Source organism: Archocentrus centrarchus, chromosome 20 (genome assembly GCF_007364275.1).
Source record: "Archocentrus centrarchus isolate MPI-CPG fArcCen1 chromosome 20, fArcCen1, whole genome shotgun sequence".
Classification (NCBI taxonomy): domain Eukaryota; kingdom Metazoa; phylum Chordata; class Actinopteri; order Cichliformes; family Cichlidae; genus Archocentrus; species Archocentrus centrarchus.
Genome location: NC_044365.1, coordinates 13,126,352 through 13,148,570, shown reverse-complemented (window position 1 = coordinate 13,148,570; position 22,219 = coordinate 13,126,352). Strand labels below are relative to the sequence as shown.

Genomic DNA, 22,219 nt, shown 5'->3' with positions numbered 1-22,219 from the left:
TGTGGGAAGGAAAAACTCCCGTTTAACAGGAAGAAAGCTCCAGCAGAACCAGGCTCAGGGAGGGGCAGTCTGAGGGGAGAGAGCCAGAGATTAATAATAACTATTGATTGAATGCAGAGTGGGGTATAAACAGAGTGAAAGAGATGAATGAAAGGAAATACAGTAAAACACAAAGCGCTGTACTACCGTGAAGATGACCCACTGCCTTTGCTAGAAGGAGTGATTTGATGCAGAGGCAATACTCACAGCCAGTAATTGGTTAGCTTCCTGGTGTGGCTCAGCTTTAAAACAAGTCTTCAGAAACATGATACTCTTACCAGCAGACCAACAAGATTAAACAGTTATGTTTCTCTTTATGACTCCAATAGTTGTACAAATTAAAGAAAAAAGAAATTACTGCTTGAATAAACTAAGAACTGTTTTCTACATTTTTATTTTGGGGCTCAACCTTTACTACCTGATCTGATATGGTACTGGCTCTTAACAGAGCATCTCAGTTTAGCCTCAGCCTGAAACAGGTTGGTTTAGTTCCTTAGGACATTGGGTCTGGGGTCTAGACCTGCTCTGGGCACAAAAAGCAGTGTACAGAAGTCTGTAAGGAATGACACAATTTCTGACTTCATTCGTGACCGTAGTAGACAGTTTCCCGGTGAGCTTAGTGTCTCAATGGCTACTTAGATGGAGGTTTGCGGGCAACCTGGGTAAAGGTTATAAACTACGACCAGTTTTTAAGACTTTTCTGAAGCCATGATGAGGGATCATGATATAGGTTACGGTATAGAGAAGACATCTACACAACAAAGCTGTCTTCTGCAACAGGTAGCTAAAGGGAATTCTGAGGAAAGAGAACAGCCTGAGCTGGCACACATAATTTGGCATACCACCATAACGTTTGCTCTACCCCCAGGCTACAGCTGGCAACCACCCCCACATTACGCGTCACATCTGCAGTGTAGTCAACCACTGCCCATGCAATCAGCGCTTGGCAAGTAGACTGACTCAAATGTGAACACAGTGAGAGTATATAAGAGCCGGGGGGGGCTTTGCTTTAACATTACGTAACATGTAACACATTAGATCCACGAACACACGCCTGGCCACACATTTATTCACGCATGCATGAATATTATATGCACGCCTTTGTCCTTCACCAACGAAAATAAAACGTTTCTCAAGCCTGGCACACAGCACGGCTGACTTTCAAGAAATTCCACAAGCGAGTGCTTTCTGGAACTAAACGGGTGCGGCAAATCCTCTTAAAATCCTTTTAGACACCGTGGCAGTGGGGAGAAAAAGAAAAAGTTTCTCCCAGGCAAACATGTGCAGGTTTGTTGGGTTGATGTTAGGCTCTGGGGAAGGACACTTTTGCCAGTTTATTTCTTCAAGGCCAGAGAAGAATATTAATACAACACATACCCTACAGGGTGTGTAGTGTGTCGACAGAAATCTTCAAGGGAAGACTTTAGGGAGAGGACGCTTGGAATGTGAACAGCTTAATTTTTCAATACAAGACCTCAGTACTGTGGTGTTTTACACTTTCTTTGTGTTAGGATAGTACAGGGGAGTTTTAAAGCCTCCATTTAAGTTCCCAACACTGGACAGCTTGGATACCGAGTTCGTCACTATGCAAACAATGAAAATCAGTGTGACTATCAACTCAGGGCAGATTTACTTTAGATGAAATTCTGCAGCTGCGATTGAGTTTTAAATGGCTGCCGACAAGTGCCAGCCGATCCAGCCACTGTGTCTTTAGGCTCTCCAATTTCCTCAAGTTTCTCAGAAACTAGTTTCCTCGCTCTGATTGCTATTTACATATTTGGGTAAATGAGCATGGGATTGGTCTCAGTGGTTTGTTTGTCGATTTGCTCTTTGCTTTTCTATTTCCTTTGGGCAACAGATTGAATTAATGTTTGTAGACACTGTGATGCCACACATGAGGAAACAGGAGATTTTGCAAAATTACAAAACTCACCCAATTACAGCTCTGCAAACACATAAGACTGCTGGAAAAAAACCTCATTTGGCTTGTGACGAAGATTTCTCATGTGTCAGAGACACAAGGACAATAATTAGCTTCATTTACATGCATTTCTATTAAACTGGCCAACATACAGATAGATCAAGGCTTTGCAGAGTACACACAATGCATCCATGAGCAGATGCGCACAAAAGTGTGATGTGTAGTTTTGCTATGAGGCCCACTTTGGACAAAAGCTAAATGCCAGCTTGCTTACACATATCTTTATTTCGGCTTCAATCTTGCCCTCTTTAGCTCTTATCTCCTTTACTCCTTAATTACTTATTGGAAGGTGTTTGGATTTTCCCTGCACGCCTGCTGTTTTGGTCATTACAGGCCCCTGTAGGAAGTGGAGTGGCTGCCAAAGAAGCTTAGCAGAAGACATGCGCTGGGGATGCGTCTGTACTCACCTGGGGTAAATGAGGACAACTCTGCCTGCTGGCTTTGAGACCTGTCCTCCCCTCGGGTGCTGTTCCGATGTTGAAGAGGGCTTGAAGAGCACACTGGGCCGCCTGATTCTTGGCCAGCTTCTTGCTGCGACCGCAGCCCTCGAATATCCTCCCGTCCACGCGCACCGCCATCACAAAGCTACGCAGTCGTCGGCCTTCAGCTCGCTCCGAAAGACAGGCGTAGCGCAAGCCTGGCCGCATCTCATTGAGCAGTGCCACGGGGCTCTTGGAGGCCTCGGGCTCTTGCACAATTCCACCGAGCCTCTGCTGGGCCTGCACCATCAAGTCCAATGTGTGGCGAAGCAACCGTCCATGTCTGAGCAGCTCGCTGGAAAGTAGCTCACTTTCGGCCGCTGAGTTGCAGAGCGAGAGGCGGTCGGAGCACGACGAAGACTCAAACTCCTTAAAGAGCGTGTCAGGGAAGTCAGCCTGGTCTGAGGTGAAGTCGGCTGAAGGGTTTGAAATGTTTCCCATGGCTAGGTGGGCCTGAGGAGCATTGGGGAACTGGATGAAGGACTTGAGGGCCAACTCTGCAGCCCTCATCTTGGCTTTCTTCTTCGTGGGGCCTGTGCCCTCAAAGGTCAGCCCGTTGACTTCCACAGCAATGGAGAAGACGGGCGCATGGACAGGGCCTGTCTGAGACACCATGCGGTACTGCAGGCCGGGCCGCAGCTCATTCAGCTGTACCAGTGCATTCTTTGGAGCCTCGGACCAGGACAGTTTCTTATATATCAGTCGGAGTTGACACAGGTGCCCGTTGTTGTCCTCCTCCAGTGGCCGTTTCCTCTTCAGACCAGAGCTCCCGCTTCTTGTTGACTGACACTCTCCAGGCCCTATGGAGCGATCCTCTAAGTTACCAATATTACGGTTTTCCTTCACCTCTGCACTGCTGGTGCCTGCAATAAAAGCAAAAACAATGCCAATCAAAGTGTTAAAAAAACAGTCAAAACATAAGAGTGAAAAGAGGCACGTTTATCCTGACTGAACAAAATGAATCAAGGAAAATCTCTCAAGGCAGATTGAGCCACTTGATACACAATGAAATGGTAATGAACACATCTACAATCATCTCCCTGAGCCGAGCCCACTTCATACCACAGGGCTCTATCATATTTAAGTATTTTAAAACCCCAAATACAAATCCCCTAAAATGGCGATGTTATCTGCCAAATCATCCTGTAATCTGCCTCCAAATTAGTTCTGAATCTGTGTTGTAAGTGGGAAACATTGGTCCCCGTGGCCAATGCAAAGCATCAATCCTATTTGTAATAGGGGTGGGGATCTCGTCGAGTGGCAGACATTCCGAGAAAGGATGAGAGAAATGTCTGTAGCCCGCTTTATTTCACACTTCTTATCCTCTGTGAGAGCAAAGTCTGAACAGCTGCGATACGCTCTTCAAACCTAGTTACGGGGTAGTGGTGGTGTATTGCATTTCTGATGGGAAATGAACAAAAATAGGGTGTTCAGAGCTTGCCAGAAGAATGTTAATGGTGGCATGGGAGGCATTCACTGGTGGGCAGATTGTAGGTCTAGATGATAGCGTATGCAGGCATGCATTTACCTATCTAATGACTTAATTATCATGAACACTCAGATTTAATATTTAATCGCTCGCTTTTAAAGGAATACAGAATTTTAACGCACAAGCTGACACCACTGTGTAATCAAAGAGCTCATCTACCAAATAATTAATTATGCGGGCGACAGAGAGATCATTTCCATATTAGGCCTGCCACTGAGAGAGTTAGCGTGCGTGCTGACAGAGAGAAAGAAAAAGAGGCAGCAGCTTACTTAAACTGTCCTCGTCCTCTGTGCTGCTGGTCCCAGGGCTTATGTACTTGAAGGGAGCGATCAATGCCGACAGCATGCTGACTTTCTCTGGAGGGGAGACAAGAGACACGCAGAGTCAACAACAGGGCAGCGGAGGAGATGTTTTGATAGTTTTATCGATTAAAGCTGCGGATCATCATCGGCCCCAACACGGGGCCCAGAGATGACGCATAAGTGAGCAGGACTATGCACACACACCTGTCACCCATGCATGGAGCACAATGCAGACAAGGAAGCACACACACACACACACACACACACACACACACACACACACACACACACACACACACACACACACACACACACACACACACACACACACACACAGAAGATTCAGAATAAAAATCCACCCATTCACCCATCTCGTGCCCTGGACAGCAGAGTGTAGTATGAGGCACCGTTTTGCTGCTTCATTCACAAAAATCACTCTGAACAAACACACGTTTGCAGAATCAGAATCACCAGAGGACTCAGTGAGAACTGTGGGCATGTAAGAACTTCTTGAGCAGTGGTACTCTAATAAGCTGCTATACCCAAAATATGCATCCAACATCTAACATCTAAACTATTCAGATGTATTTCTGTTTATTTATTCAAACAGAACATAGCACAAAAAAAGTATTTGAGAAATAATTAAGAAACTGAGTCGTCACATAGTTTGTCTTTTGTTTCCAATATTGTCATCATTACCTGCAAAACATGTAGCAGAGTCAGACCACTCTCATTCCCACGCAGTCAAATACTGCCGTTTTGTTAAAGCCGCCTGTGTCACACACATACGCACAAAGTGTCCTGTTGGCTCAGTGCTGTGACACAGCAGGTTAGAGCCGTCTCACTCCCAAGCCAATATTATTTTTTTGGTGCCTAAACCTAGCCAGTACAAAGTGGAGTGAAAACAAAGTGCCAAACACAAAGCTCACAAAGAGGATAGAAACCGCTGGCTCCTGGCTGACAAACTTACTCCAGCAGCACCCCTGAAACGTGACAATGTGGAAAAGCAGACAGTTATCTCTCAGTGTCCAAACCTGCAGCAGCTAGTTTGTCAAGGTATCAAAGCCAGTGGACAACTTTTGTGAGCCTGCGATGCTAGCAGCATCTGACAGAAGTGTTTGGTACTCTGGGATAAGAAAGCATTGGCACATCACAGTTAAGCAGCCGATTGCGTATTTATGATCACTAGTTTTTCAAACACACCCCTGGGAAGTTTAACAAAATTCCCAAAATAGCTGTAACATACTCATATACAGTGTATCAAGGATATCACCTGATGTAGTCATAATAATTGTGACACATGCTTCTGATTATGTCAGCAACACGAAGCACTGCTCATGATCTTTTCCTTGCACCCCCCCCCCCCCCCCCCCCCCCCCCGCCCCATGAAAGCTAATGACAGCATTTTTTATTTAACACTGTCAGGTCCTCGCTCTGCTGGATCACACCGATGTGCAATCTTCACTTTGCTGTCGCCGGTACGATTTCAGTGTAACGTGGAATGTAAAATTTACGTTGCAGCGAAAAACAGCTCAATTAATTAAACCCCAGAAAAAAGCAAAACAACCAACATTTCTTCTTTGACTCTTCTTCTCCTTTAATTTCAGGCAGCTGAAACACTTCCATACGCACGCACCACACCCCTGATGATAAACTTCCTCTCTTTATCAGTGCTAACTTATCTACAGCAGCTCTCTCCTGTTCCTCCCTGGGGCCTGCTGCTGTCCAGGTGTGCGTGTTGTTTACAGTATGAAGCCCTATTAGGGCCATTGCTTGGTCTAGTGCACTCCATGCAGCGCTGAGCAGAATTGACAGACCAGTCTGGCTCCTTAATTAAACCTTCCCTCTCTTCTCAACACCAGCTAATGATCAATAGAAGAAAAATGTAAGGGAGAGGCATCAGGACAGGGGAAACACTGGTGTATAAAAAGTACAGTGACGCGATGAAGAAGGAGAAATAGAGGCAGAATGAGTTCATGTTTAGGTTAGAGGGTGAGCCAGAGGTCACGATGCCTCCCAAGCCCTCTGTGCCTGCGCCCTAGCATTCAGGCCTGGGGGCAGCAACAGTTTAACGGTGCTAAATGCTACCTAAATGGGACGCCGCATTACAGTGCAGTAAACACACTTTGATAAGAGCACAAGGTTGTGAATGAGCTGGGCCTCCAGTGCTCTCTCTGTCTTCTCGCAGCTCAACAGCACTAGAGGGGCTCAGTGAGTGACTCTGACACACATGGTTACACTCTAAACACTGAGGCTGGAGCTGTGCTGGTCCTCGTGGGCCAACATCACAATACAAGCATTTGCATTCTGACCTAATTACAGACTGAAGCCCAACACAAGCAGCAATTTGGACCTAAATGACTCCCTTGGCCAACAGTGTCATTATACAGGCCATTTTCAAATCAGTCTATATTGTTTTTAAAGCCCCTAAAGCCCCATTTACAGTAAAAAACCACGGCTGTCTGGTGTATTTACAAATGTGACAAAATTAGTGGTTTTTAAGGGTCTGCTGGCTGGTGCAGCATATCTTAGCTCATTCTTGCATTTATACACAAATGCAGCCAGCGTCTTTGTAGCGTGAAAGACAAATGTTCACTTCAAGCATGAAATTGGAGAGCACAGCGAGGCCAGCAATTAACACTCAGGAGCCCAAGCTTTCACACTGGAGCCCCAAACGCCTGTAATCTATATTTGATAATCCTGTTCCACCAAGGGGTCTTAACAACCCACTCATCAGCTATTGCCAAGTGAAAAGCCCCACTGGGCAATGAAACACCAGGGCTTTGCATAAACAGACTGGAGATCAGGAGCCGCTATGACATACGAAAATGCGTTCTCCTTTGGAAGCATGAGGCCGACACAGAGACGATGGCAGTGGTTAATGTTTTCATTTTAGGAGCTACTGTTTAGTTTTTCTAGTACGAAGATATGGTTTTAAGCCCATTATTTGCTAGCCAAACTTAGCATCACAGCTAATACTACATTTATTAAGGGACAAACCTTTCTAACTAAGTCATTTGAATGGTCAAAATTTACAAAATGGACTTAATGTTTTATACGGTATGAACTGAAATGAATATCTGAGCCTACACACTCCTCAGGAAAGTGTTTACAGAGGCCACCACTGAAGGCTGTTTTCCCATTGACTACTGCAGGACCTTTGTACAACCACAGTTATCGCCCCCTGGTGTGCATTAAAAATAATGCAGGTTCAAGGCACTTTCACATTGGCTTTGTTTTAGAGACCCATGAGCTACATCCATCTTCTATACTGTCTATGGTGCAACTCCTTCTGACCTTCTCTGTACTTCTCCATCAACACTCTCAAAGCAAACACTGCATCTGTAGAGCTTTCAGTAGTGCATGAAGCCATACTGCGGCTCACTGATTGTTACCTCTCTTTATAACCTAGCTTCAACAACTCTTTCCCACAGCTTCATGGTACAGCTCATTAACTTTACATTTCCATCTTTATCCTTAATCACCCTAACCTGCTGCCCATCCTTTCCAGCTTAATCTCTCCGTCTAGCCAATCAATATACGTGAAATCTTTTACTTATTGCATATAATGGTAATTTTCTTTAATTGTGGCCATGTGAATAAAAGAGCAAGAAAAGCCGTTTTTGTCTTTCCCTCTAAACAAATCAGCCAGTCTAGCTCGATTTCTGATTAGTGCTAATGTAACACAATAACATTTTTATACAGCACAAGTGTAAATGAGACCTAAAGGCATGGCAGTAAAATTTAAATTCTATTAATGACCTGATGATGGCACTAGATGAAAAGTTAGTTAATCACATCTCGATTGGCTTCATCCTCTGGCCATCACAGTGCTGCAATCTTTCTGTCTTGACCAAAATGCTGAAAGGACAGACACTGGCAGATGAAATATCACCCATACAAAGTTAATGATATAAGGAGGAAACAGATTGAATGCACTGTCCTCACTGCTTCCTAACATGCTAGACTTATCACGGGGCTTTTATGAAAGCCTGCGCAGACCCTTTTATTCTGCATTCAAAGGCTTTTTTTTAATTTGAGCATTCACAGTCAGAATGGAGGTTTTTGTCTATGGAGCTCTCCCAGTCTGTATAATTTCACACAACCTTGCAAAACAATTCTTTTCACTTTCAGCGGAGCACTGTTCACTTCAAATGTCTCAGGAAGGAGCTATTGAGCAGAAAATATCACTGTGGTTTCAATAACTCTGATGTTGAATCAACTGTGCAGCAGTAAGCAGCACAGTTTAGAGGTCATCCTCGAAATGCCACCTCTGACTGTGTTTTCAAAGGTTCATGAAGCGCCGGCACAAGCACGCTATGCTCTGATTTATAAGTGAGGTCTCTGTAACATCAGAGGCGATTTTGGTTCTTAGTGATTTGCAGCTTGTACCGCGACTGATTCTCCTAGAAATATAGCACATTTTCACAGCTGATATCAAATTAATTTCAGCAGCCTGTATGCTTCAGGAAGTCCATATGGAGGCCAGATTGCGGAGACCACCTGAAAGCTTCTTTAACAGAAATCACTCTTAAAGGAGCATAACTACTCTTCTTCTGTTAGTTAGCATTGATATGAGGCCAGCTTTGTGATTCCAAATTAGTGCACCAAATTTCTGTGCACCAATTATGCCCTTGCAGCGACTCTATATCAGGGCAAATGAGGCGAATGTGCAGCCTTCTCTGTCAAAGCCTCGCTTCAAAGCTGAGAGGAAAAATCCTGTCTGTTCATCAAACGTACCACCGATCACCTCCGCAGATGTGGACACTGTTACCTTACATGCCCTTCACGGTACCTTTCATCCCTCCCTTCTCGTTCGGCAGTGGGCCTGAATGAACGAGACAATGCATGCCAATATTCTCAGCTCACTACGTCCATCCCCCACTGCACCAGGACACGGCGAGATGAGAGGACACTCATTTGTTTCCAACCACAGAAAAGCTGGGGGGTGGAGGAGATCCAGGTTAGATAGGGAGAGGACTGGAAGATGGCCAGACATTCCTGATAGTGACAACACTGATGATGGTTTCCATTCACAATGGGCCGCAGAAGAGGCCCTCTCTTTCTCTCTTTGCACTTCCTGAATCAGTTCTGAGGAGAAGGTAATGAGCCCAATCAGATTTCCCCATGGCTCAGCATAACGAATGGGTCAGATGAGCGACAGGAGACACTACTGAAGCAGGTGCTGGGGGAAATCATTGACTCTCGCTCTCTGTGTGTTTACCACCTGCCTTTCTCTCTTTCCTATGTGCATTTTTCTCTCACTGTCTTCTTAAAACTGAAAGCTACTGAGCCACTGACTGAGAGGCTGTATTGTTTCTCCACGGCAACTTGTTTAGATGCAGTGTTGCATGTAAATAAAACCAGAATGTGATTATTTGTAAATCTTGTATGACCTGAAAATAGCACAACAAAAACCTGCAACTGAGAAATCTGATTGATCTAAAAATATCAGCTTTGAATTTAATGTCAACAACAGGCTTCAAAAAAAAAAAAAACTGGGACAGGTGCATCTTTACCGCTGGGTTGCATCACCTCTTCTGTTAACACTGAGAGTGTTTCAGGACTGAGGAGGCCAGTCGATGTAGTGTTGGGGGCAGAATGGGTTCCTAATCCTGCTTAATGCTCTCTCACAGGTTCGGCCCCTCCTTCATCATAAATTCTTGGTTTCATAATATGCTAAATATTATTATTATTTTCCAGTTCGTACGCCACTTTAAAGTAATATGAAACATAATGTGAACTTATTTTTTTATTGAAAATAAAATAAAAGTTACCAAACTGATCTGGAAGCATGTTACAGTTTCCTGCCTGTATGAGAATAATGAAACAACACCTAATAAAGGATGTCACAATGCTCTCCTGATTGGAGGAGTAAGCAATTCACCACAAAGTGTCATGGTCTAGGTTATAGTTGCTGATTTTTTTTTGTTTCTGATTTCTATGCCTTCTGTTATTTAGTGTTACTCCTCATAAAAACTCTGTGAATGGCCCCAAGACGGGCAACTTTTGACCTTGGACTCAGCAAACACACCGCTCAAGTCCAAAGTCAGTGTACTCATCCTGCTCTCTTCTCTCCTCTCTCTTTTGTGCGCCACTTTTCTGGTTTGATAGACATAATTTATAATACCACTGCTGAAAAACAAATTGTTGCATAGTGGTAATAATACGCATGCTGCTTAAAGTAGAGGGAGAGGCCAATTTTGATCATCATGTCTGCTGGGCCCCTCGCTCTTTCGGGGCCCTGGGACACCACCCCACCTGCCCTGCTAAAAATGATGCCTTTAGCATTTTTTTTTTTTTGCTACTTCCTGTTTTACTTTGAAAGTTTGCACATTTTATTCACTTTTGTTCCTTTCCCTCCTCATGTGTCTGCCTGCCCTGCACTCCTTAGTTTGTCTGCATGGGATTGTTTCCACCTGTGTCTCCCCGTCTGGCCCTTCGTCTTGGTCGGGTCACCTGTTTGGTTCCCTGCTTGTTTTCATTTTTCTGGCTGACTTCAGGTTATATATCCTGCTCTCGACCTGCGGTGCTGCGCCTGTCTGCCTCTCAGGTTTTCACTGTTTGAAACATTAAATTTATCCCTCCATCAGACCTGTTGCCACTGGCGTACCTCAGCCTTTCCTCCCTGTTTCCCTTCCTTATGAATGGCTTCCTGACAGCCACCCTTCCACTGAGACTGTTTCTGATGAGGCTTCAGTGAACAGTAGATGGATCAGCTGAAGGTCCTGTGTCAGGGCCTTGCTGGGCTTTTTTTTTTTTTATCCTATTTCTTAAAGACATGACTTCCAGATACTGTTCATCTGCTGTAGATACATTTTTGATAGCCTGCCACTTCTTCTTTTGTCCTCCACTTGTCTAGTTTCCTCAAGTTTTTAAGGCACACTGGACGTCACACCTCGATATGCCAAGTTTTCAGCTAGTGCCTATTTGGAAATCACCTTGTTGATGTAAAAATACAATTTTATGCCTGTCGAACTTTAAATAAATGGAAACAAATGATGTGTTTTTGTGACAGGCTGCTGGTAACAAAGTGCCTAAAAACACAATTTAAAACAGGTTCTTTGCTAAGTTGTGATGTGTAGACACAACACCCGTTCACCCATTTATTAAAGTGCCTTTTTATGCTTGAATGATTCATAGGTCAGCGTTAAGTGGCTTAACAAATAAATATGTGCCCATCTTGTCCACGCACACAAGAAAGGCTTTGTGTCACACTTCTGCAGGCCTCTGCACACACACCAGTCAAACATCTAAGGGGAAGCACGCAGGGGCGACTCTCACATTGTGTTATTTGCTTTTTGACAGACATAAAAAAACGGCCTTTAGCAACACACAACAAAACCATAAATAACACCAACACTGCTGTGGTCCCCACCCACAGCAGATTTTCTGAATAATCAAACAGCTGTAATACGGATGGATGTGTTATTTAGCCTGTGTGCTTAGTGTGTAGCTTTCTCCTATGATTTCTCTCGTGGTGAGCTCCACGGTTATTTCCTGTTTGAGTGAAAACAGTCAGCTGTAGAAAGCTGCTCCCATTGACTAACAGGATATGGGTTTTTTTTTCTTCAGGCTCAGGTATCACCCGCCTGTCAGCACAAATGTGTGTGAACTTTTGTGTTAGGAAGAATCGCTGTGTGACGATAGGAGTGCGTTGGTGAAATGAAACAAAAACAAAGCTCTGTACAATATGCTATGTAAATGGGAGTTTAAAAAAAAAGAGAGTAGGGGGGCCAGTTTAGCACACACTGATGGATATTTAGCACCTGATTAGCGGCAATGAGGACAAAGTAGCCAGGCCATCTGCTTTACATTTGCTCCCCTGCCCATCCATGCCAAGGACAGGGTCTTCACTGCAGGCGCCCTTTTCTACATGCTGCATATCATTTTGTTGTCTTTTTTTTGAGCAGCTGTTTTCAGATTAGCGCGACCTTCATTATCTACAGATCTTCACGATCTTCACATATACGCAGCCAGTGCCTGTTACAGTTACAGTTACAGCATGTTTAGTTTGAACGACCTGAATAATGCGATATGTGGTTTTCACATTGCCGCCTTCAGTTTGGATGCATCACATTCTGTTTGTTAGCTGCAACTTCTCGTTCTCATTAGCGACTGAGGTTGGCGGGTACAGTATTCCTTTTCGTTTAATCACGTTAAAAGCTGCGTGTGCGCGAGTCAGCCTTTGAAAGCCAGACTGATTAAACTTGTGTGGAATTCTTCATAATCTTACACTTTTTCTCATTTGATTTGTTTGCAATTAGTGTCTAACGTCACCTCCTGTGATAATTACAACAAGTGAGAAGATAAAAAATAGAATTAATTAGGAAGGAACGATCTTGAAATATCTGCACATGACTCCTCGCAAGGATCTGGCAGATAAATCCTGAATCGGCAGGCCAGCAAATTATACACCTGTTTCCAAGTCCGAGCATCTCCTGAGTTGGATGAGACTCTCAGCTTTTTAAATTCTGGTTTTGAGAACATACAACATATTTTTTTTTTGGTTTTAGACCGAATGTTTTGGGATCACACCCCCCATAAACACCCTGATGAGCATTACAGCTTGCTGGCATACAGTCACAGCCATGGCTCCTGCTTTGTAAAGCTCCCTTTAAGTCTTTGAGAGAATTCCATAATTTAGGAATCTGGATGGCGATGGAACCAGTTAGAGAAGCCAAAAACATTTGCCTTCAGTCTGTTTTGGTCACATTTCTTACACTACAGAGAAGAAAGAAAGCAGCACTTCACTTTCTTTTACTGCATGATCAGAGGGAACAAAAACTTTCTGCTCTCTCATGTTCTTATATGGCTTCTTAATAGGTGCAAATGCTTAAACAGCGGGGGCCTGCTGTCCAATACAAGCAAGAAAAGATCAGATTCAACTGAGCCTTTCAGAATTCATGAGCAGTGCTGGCAGATTGAAACTAAGGTGGCCGCACAGAATACAACACTGTGGAGTATAAGAAGAATTCCAGCGGATTGTTTAATCATATTGTGGCACATGGGAATATTTGATGCCGTTTTCTCTCTGTCTCTTTTTTTTTTTTTTACATTTGCTCCTCCATTCTGACAGCGAGACACAGAGCACACTCCTCTGCTCCTCAGAGGCGACTCGCCATGCTTGAGTGTCACTGCAGGAGCCTGCTCAGAGTGTGTGACGGCTGTGGATTGTCGCAGAGACCCAGCAGACGGTGCAACGGTACGGCGCGGGGGCTTATGATCACGCCGCCGCCTAACACCGCTCACAGCTCCTCGAGCACTCACCTCCGAGAGCCGTGCTCGCTTTCAATGCAGGGCTGCAGCCGGAGAGTGCCGTCCTAATAAAAGCTTTTTAATGTCGCTCCTCAAATCTGAACTGTATAAAAGTGTGTGTTTTTGATGTAGGGGGGGAAAAAAAAATATATATAAATTTTTCACTTCGGATCCCGCGCTTTGAAGAATAAGTACGCTGCTTTTGGACGGCGGTGAGCTCGACTGCAAAAGCTTTTAGCGCTAAAATAGCAACATTTCAACAATGGTACATTAGAAGCAGGAAAGGCCTTTATGAAAACAGTGATGTGAATAAAACAAGCAGGAAACATGTCATCCTAAAAATGAACTTGGCTCCAGCTGAAATGTCTGTGTGGCCTCGAGATTAAGCAGGGGCAGAAAGAAGCTGAATGAATCCTGCGTGCCGTTAGAGCCGCTTCCTCTGAATACATTTTGGCAATTAAAAGCAAACAGGCAAATCTTTTTTTTCCCTTTAAAAAAACTTCCACACAGATCACGGTCGCCATCTGATAAGTGTCGGATTTAATGCACCCTCGCTTCCCTCCGTAACTGAATATTAATGCAGGCTGTCATCCATGAGAATGACTCATTTACAAGCGAGCAGAGAGAGCTGAAGACTCAAACCTGGATGAGGTTTGTCGCCCTGCTCGTTTGATAACAAGCACTCAAGTGTATTTACAAGGCAGAGCGAGCGAGATAAGTCTGCGGTGTAATGACACTAAGCAGGTCAGGAATGTCTCTGCCTCTCAGTGTGTCGGTGCTCATCTCCCTCCTACAGTTATCCCTCTTTCTGTCAGCGAGCTTGTGCAGCCCGATGCTTCGCGGCGCTGTCATCTGCGTCGACGCGAGGCATTCTCTAGCTCGACTTCAGAAACCTTTCCTCTCGACTTTCATCAAATTCATTTACTCTGAGCCGAAATCCTGCCCCGCACTCGGGAAAGAGAAAAACGTGTTGCACTGACACGGCACTCAGACGGTGATGTGACCCCCGCATGTGGTCTCCAATCTCAGAGTGAGTGGGAGTCAATAGGTAGGTGTGAGGTTAGATACAAATTGGCCTGCTCGTGTCAAACCCCTGCAGTCACCAGCTCAAGCCTTGGACGGCAGCTGGAACCAGAAAGCAACACTCTGAGCTGAGGCAAGGTGTGAGGGAGAAAAATAGCTGAAAGGAGTCTGACTTTTGGGTGCAAGTTCATATGAAGCACAGTTTATCTGTTCGGAGATCTTAAATAAATATGTATTTTCTACTTTTATTTTCTTTTACTTCTTCCCTTCGGGCTCCCCCATCCCCTCCACATCCTGTTTACTCACCTACACCCTGTCCTGTCCTCTCCTCTGCTCAAGCAAATCTGCAAGCTTCTGTGTGATCTTCCCCTGCAGTGTTTTTATGCCTCACATTATGACACATATAATCAGGCTGACTGTTTGCACTACTTTGTTCAGCACAAATTGCTGCACCGATGGTCGCGGCAAAGCACAGATGGGACGTGGACACTTTTTCATCGGCTGTTCCATACCACAGAGCCCAGCACATCTGGTATGCAGCGAGAAGCATCTTTGCACTAATTTGTTTGTCACTATATATTGAAGGGACTATCTGTCATCCTGCCATGCTTTGGTTGCGGCATGATGTTTGAAGAACATGGCTAGTCAGAAGTTTCAGGCAGCCTGGCTGGTTGGCCACTCGGGACTCTCACAAATGCACACACACATCAACACACACACACACACACACACAATCCATCTGAGTACAGGAAGAGGAAGGGAAAATAGAAAGAGTACGGAGGGTCTGCAAGTTTTTCCTTTGGAGCAGATCAAGTCTCGGTATCCATAAAGAAAAGGGAATTTAAACAGCTCAGTGAGAAGTGCTATCTGTGGGTGTGACTGCAGGAAGCCTTTTCTGAGTGATAATTGACTGAGATGTCATGTCTGTCGAGTTTTCCTTTCTCCAATGTCATGTACACAGTTCCACGGGTGCAAATTTTGGTGTGGACGCAGGGGACACGCTCCCACCGATGCATAAGAGCGAGTGCAGGAAGTTTCAAACAGCAACAGAAATCTTTTTTTTAAACATGTCTGAGCTAATAAAGTACAGGGTATAACTGAGGGGAATAGTTGCCACGTGCATATTTTAAAACAAAAAGGTGCAAATGTAGCCTGATATCAGACCAAAAGCCACCTTCTCATTTCTATTACTGAAAGGATAACTCTAACTGGGAGGTTTTAAAGCGCTCTGGTTATGTATTTATTAAGTAGGCATATTACGCTTATTTGCAGTTCTATATTTTCTACTAGAGCAGCTTTGCATGAGTCACACTTCACAAATAATCTTTATTTTATCTTATACTTGGCCTCGCTGCACCTTTTTAGTTCATGCGCTCTCTGAAACAAGTCATTTTAGCTGTCCCTCACAGACGCGAGGTTTGAGCAGCAGGTGGCAGGGAGGGGTCGGAGAGACACTTTTTATAATAGTAAAAGCACCGCTCCTGCTACAGCCCTATGCATGCATTAACAGCCCTGCCATGCCTTATCAACATGTGGCTACTAAGCTATGGATGGGCGATCGCTGTTCAGTGAAGGCACTTGGAGAGAGGTCAACTTCATGTCCCACAAAATTTGACATACTGACATGCATAGCAGTGGCGAGGGGCACTCTCAGGTTTCCTAATGTTTTCTCTGTCTGTGTTTCCAAGCTTCAGTTTCTCAACAGAAATGAAAGGTTTAAAAAAGAAAGAAGAACTGGACTGATGCTTTCGGACAACCCATAATACCCCCCATTCCCGTCCTATGCTCTGCATTTGGTGTGATTCTAAGTCGATTAAAGAACTTTTTGATGCTGATGTATTCAGACTTCATAATTAAGCCTCAATCTGGTGATTGTTAGCTGGTCCCTGTTAACGTCAGTTGACTCTGAAGCCACATAGCACTGATGCTATGGGGAACACTACTAGAAGGAGTATATAGTAGAGTATATAGTACATAGAATATATAGTATATATTTACTTCATAGAGAAACAAGAATTAGAAGGTAGCTTTGGTGCACAGCTTCGGTGATATATTTTTTATAACAAACAGGACAAAGCAGAAATGAAGACCAGTGAAGAGGCTGAAAATGTGGCGCTTTTGAATGAAATGTAAATGGAAATCTATTTTTCAGGGAGAAGAAGAAAAAACACTGTTATCTGACGACAAGCACTTTCCTTGGCTACTTCTGAATGGCATTAAAGTTGCAGTGGAGGATGAAGCGGTGGCAATGCCGTCTGCAAAGGGATTTATAAAATTTTAGGGCACTCAGTATCTTAGAAATATCACTTTTACATGTGCATAAATTGGAAAGGGAAAAAGCACCGGCTTCGTCCTTTAAGGCTCGGGTTAGCTCAATCTAGGTCTGGGTAACTTAAAAATATTTTTCCAATTTGCCAAAATTCATGTAGAGAAGTCTGAAAAATGACATGAGCAGGCAGAGTAGGGAAATGTGATTTCCTGTAATTCAAAGGAGTCTGAAATGGAGGGTTTTCATGAATCAGCGCAACCAGAAGAGATTGTGTGCTTTGTACAAGCAGGAAGAGTACAAGGTTATTCGCATTCATAGTGTTGTTAAATCTAAATTGAGACATTAAGGAAATACATGCAGAAACCCCCCGTACATGCCAGGAGTGCACACTGTTCAATGTTTTGAGCATTTAGAGGCTCCGGAGAGAAAACACACTCAATTCCAACAAATGACTTGTGTGTGGCATTCGCGCACACATCACACACACATCACTGTGGTTTAAAAAAAAATAAAATAAAATAAAAAAACCCAAAGCTGTCACATGAAACGGATGTATAATGAACGAAGAGAACAAGGGGCGATATATTTAGTTCTTGAACTGAGACCAGTTCCTGAATAATGGAGTGGCATAATGTGGCGCGCAGACATGCTAAAAGGTTTTTGCTGTCCTTCTTTGATTTGGTGCCACTGAGCTGTACGTAGTCGTGTCATCATGAAACATAATCTTTAGTGCTCTCTGTCCCCGTGCGCTGAAGCCGAGCATCTTCACCATCACCGCGCTTTAAAACTATAACTCTCCCTCACAGAGTTACAGCGATGTCCTCCTGACATGAAGCAAAGGTCATGAGCCAGCTAGGAGAGGTTCTCTGGTTCACTTTCTGAGTGCAGCAAGCTGCGAATCTGAAGAGGAAACACTCAACAGCTTAAAAGCTACTTCTTTATTTACATAAGAAAACAATTACTCCACCCATTAATTAATTATCAATTAATCTGCAAAGAATTATGTAAATAAGCATCATGGTAAGTTACCATGAAGGTCCACTGATGTGTTCTACACATCTACAGATATTTACAGATAACTGCACTGAAATGCTGCAAAAGGCAAACAAGACAACAAACCCCAGGTGCAGTTCTGTGACTTGAGCAGACTCTGGCACTTTTTATCTTTTTTTTTTTCAGCTTTTTTTCAGGCTGTCACACAGTAAGAAAAAAAGCAGAAAATATTGGGATTTGACTTGAAAAATGCTCCAGATGCAGTAGCCACGTATGAAAGTACTTTGACACATCAACAACAACAAAATACAAATAAAGTAACTTTTAGTTTTGTTCATACGTTTGGGAAACTTTGGAAACCTCATGATTTGATCTGATTCTAAACCACAATTTGTTTCAGAATCATTTTTCAAATCAAAAGGATTCTTGACTCAATAAATGAAACTAGGACAGTGTAATTAATCGGGCAGCCTTTGACACTGTGCTGCAAATTCAACATGACCGACAATGAAGCCAGTTTTCTCAAGGACACTTAAGGAGGCCTACAGTTTGCCAAGAGATCAGATCACCTGGCGCACCCTGCCACAGCAGGTAGCACCAGGCTCTCAGGATCTTAGTCCATCTTATCCCACACAGGCCCAAAGTGGGTGTGCCTACGCAGGACCCACAGCAGTTTTGCCCTTCGAGTTCCCTGTGTGGAGTTTCTATGGGCAAGCCCTCTATGGGTTGCTCACAGAAAAGCCTCATGGGGACACAAAAGGGTAAAACTTCTATGGGCCAGCTTACATATGCCCCACCTGAGTTTCTGATTGATATTGCATTATTATACACATTATTATACACATTGTTGTAACAGTACTCCCAGAACAGCTCAGAGATCGCTATAATAATAGTTTTAATAAGATTAAAATTCACAGACCTACTATCTGAAATGTATTAATAGTCAATCTGCTTTCAGTCAGCAAACTAATAGCTAGCTGTGCTTAGAAACAGGCTTCCCGTTGAAGGAATCTTGGCCCATTTGTTTGCTGATATAGTTCAATAAAAAGAGTTTATCATCCTTCCAGGCTGAGCATTCAGACTGAAAATCTGTGCTGCAGCAAAACCAAATTAAAGTCACGCAAAGAAGTCTCGGCCGCAATCACAGCACATTTAAGTTAAATATAGAGAGAGCTCCTTAAGAAAAACATAGGAAAGAGGCAAACGTCACATAAAAATAAAAGAGACATCATAAAGTTGTATTCAAATTGCTCCCAGTTGCTTTTAACTCACGCAATCCTCCCGGCCCCCCCATCACCTTCTGCGAGCCTCGAATCCACCAGCCAGCGCTACCTTCCCACCTCAGCCAGGGCTCAATGAATGATGAGTAATGGTGTAGGAGAGTGAGGTCATTATCGAGATGTGGAAGTTTGAATCGGCACACCGGAGGCTTCATTTGTGCCGCATTCACGACTCCCTTTGACTTTGAAGTGTGCGGCACACCTGACTCGTGGTGGGGAGACTGGTGTTTCTGCTCATTTCCCGTTTCATCTTTTTGAAGCTAGAGCAGGCTCATCTATTTTGGGAAAGGCCTCCACAATAGTTCCCTAAATGCTGGATGGCAGCAATGTGGGAAGCTGCTGTGGAAATGTGCTGTTTGTGTGAATGCAGGTAGATTTCTTCCACACTGTGTTTCTCATTGCATGAGAGAAAAAGCAAAAAAATGGAGATTGACGGTGTTTAATTTTCAATATTTAATCAAGCCACTGATTGAAGATATTTTAATCATATATTTGATGATGATTGCTGTTATTCCCTTATATAGACTGAGGTTTTGCACATATTTATAATCATCTTACACTGGAGTTGCAAGGTCTCAGGAAGGTGGCTGTATTTGACAGAAAACTCTGTAATATCTAAATATATTCATGCTCTTGTTTTGCCGCTGGTGGCTTTGTGTTTCATGTTTGGTGTCTTTGCTGTCCAGTTATAACATCCTCTGCTCTTTATTAACTGATATCAGTGTTATTTAATTTTGTAATGACCCCACAGACCCGTAACAGAAGACTTTGGTCAATTAAAGTTCTTTTCAGGCCGATCAGGTTTGTAAATACAAGATGTGAAGATGCAGGGAGGGTGGAGTTTGAATCCCGTGTGAAGCCAAAAGTCAGCACTGACTGGTGCTCACAGAGTGGGAGGGGCTTAGAAGAGAAAGGGGAGGGGCTGCATAATGATGGCTGTCTATGCTTTTTTTTCCCTCTGTGCTGTATTTTTTGTATTGATGCTTTAAGGTTTGGTGAAGCCAAAATTCAAAAACCATTAACCATAACTTCATTTTACTTGCTTTCAGTGTTGTCCAGCTGACCTACACCTTCACTGAAAATACATCTCCCTGTACGTGACTTTTACTTCTGCAACTTTTACTCATTATTTGTCCAAAGATGGACCTCCTTGACACCAAGCAAGGCTGCTAGGAGACTGCGACTCTAAAGCCTCTAGAAAAACATCAACATATGATTATTCTCAGCTCAGTTATTTTTGTGCACGAGAAGTCGTCAAACTCCCCTCTCTTTCTTCCCTCAAATGTCTCCTCTTGAGCGCGATATGATTTTGCGTTCTTTAAAAAGTGGAAAGCTGCTATTTGTGGGAGATACTGCGTACTTAATAATTTCAGCATTGTGCTTGTTTTGTGACTGCTAGAAAGAGACTGTTGCAATATTCTGCCCAGTGTATCCAGCTTTAAGTGGCTTTCCCAAAAGAAAAAGCCAGGGAATGTGTAAGTCCTCAACAGAGTAAATAATGGGATCAGAGATGTTATCCGCTCTCTGTGCAGGCAAAGCATTTCGCTTCTGGTGCATGACCCAAAACAGACAAGCCCATGAAATGGAACACCAGCTTAGTATTGCTGTAGTAGACTCTGATGGGTGGAAACAAATGGAGTTTTGCACTGCTACTCAACATAGCTTTGCATGATACAGTGTGCACCAAATCCTCCCTGACAGTAATACAAGCCTTTGTCTGTTTACATCCGCACAGCAGCGGGGATCAAAGAGAGGAGAGTGTTGTATCCTTACAGCCCGTGCTTTAGGTTTTATTTTATGCCTCATATTAGTCATATTTTGTCTTCCCCTCTTGGTTTAAGCACGGTTGACCTTTTGCTACACCCTGCCCCAATAAGTGTTCAATATTTAATTTCTTGTAATTCTGAATCTGTTATTTTTATGACTTTGTGTCATTTTAAATGAATAATTTACTGTTTCACTGTAATCTTTATGTTGTGTGATGTTTTATATTTTCTTGAAATTCATACCTTGTCCATCCTGCTGCAAATGTCTTATTAACTACGCTCAAACCATTTAACCATCTTTCTAATACTGCATGTCACAATGTTGACCTTGCAAAGGTCAACAAGTTTTTTTTTCTTTTTTGTATCACAAACTTGGTGTGCGTTATGATGGATTCTTTTTTAGCCCTACATTGGTTTGCGTAGCTCTCTGGCTGAGCAGAGAGAAGGCCTGTGGTAATTCAACCAATGCAGAGGCGTGTAAGCCTCCAAAAAGTTGAGTTATTACTCAGTTTCACTCCACTGCAAAGGCGTTCTTCATATATCATGACTTATGTGCCTTCTCCAGAGCATGGGACAGAGCCAAAGAACCAACAACAGCAAACAGGAGCAACAAACACTGCAGCATGTTGAATTTCTTTATTGAACTTCGAGAACTTCAAACTTCTGCAACAGAAGCAAATGATACATGACATCCTGCATCACTACAACTGCTGCAAAAGCCATGTGATGAACTCCAGCCTCATACACAACCACTGGAAAAGGAGCAGGGTGTGTGAAATGGCTTTATTGCAATTTTTATCCACCCTGTGCAATAATATTTGGAAGGTCTAGAAGAGCCATGAGGGAGGAGCCAAAAGAAAGCCTGACGATAATCTCAGTAGCTTAATATTCTGCCCACACGTTCACCGGCGAGGGACGCTAATGGAGCTGCTTTACAGCCCCAAACTGCCACGTAAGGGGGAATACCTTTTTGGTGTAAACACAACTAAAGAACTTTTATCTGAATGTGACTGAAGCTGCATCTGAAAGTGTTTAAAGGGCCTAAATAAAAACAAAACAAAAAATTAAGCTGGTTGTAGTCTGTAACATTTTTAAAATGAGAATCAGTAGCTCTGAATCAAGTCTCGATGCCTTTGCCTCCCTCTGCCTGCCTCCACCCTGCGCGCCTGCTTCTGTAAGCTTCTCCACCTGGCTGCCTGTCGCCCTGCCTGTCAGACCGACTATCTACCTATCAATCTGTGAGTGTGTCCGCCTGCGTGTGGTGATAAGGAGCCGTGGGTGTCTGTAGCCGTGACACCAGCTGATTTATGCCGGCCTCTTTCCCTTTAGGGGGCCGATTT

At 43.6% G+C, this 22,219-nt stretch overlaps 1 protein-coding gene across 1 annotated transcript in view; it reads right to left on the bottom strand.

Annotated features, from left to right (window-relative positions):
* The window catches only part of adarb2 (adenosine deaminase RNA specific B2 (inactive)), a 207,673-nt gene that overhangs the window by 59,285 nt on the left and 126,169 nt on the right, over window positions 1-22,219 (bottom strand). Inside the window, exons 2-3 of the mRNA XM_030757219.1 lie at window positions 4,258-4,344; window positions 2,428-3,362 (exon numbers count right to left, since the gene is read on the bottom strand). Coding sequence (XP_030613079.1) covers window positions 2,428-3,362; window positions 4,258-4,333 — 1,011 coding nt within the window. The 5' untranslated portion in view covers window positions 4,334-4,344. The remainder of the gene's footprint in view (window positions 1-2,427; window positions 3,363-4,257; window positions 4,345-22,219) is intronic.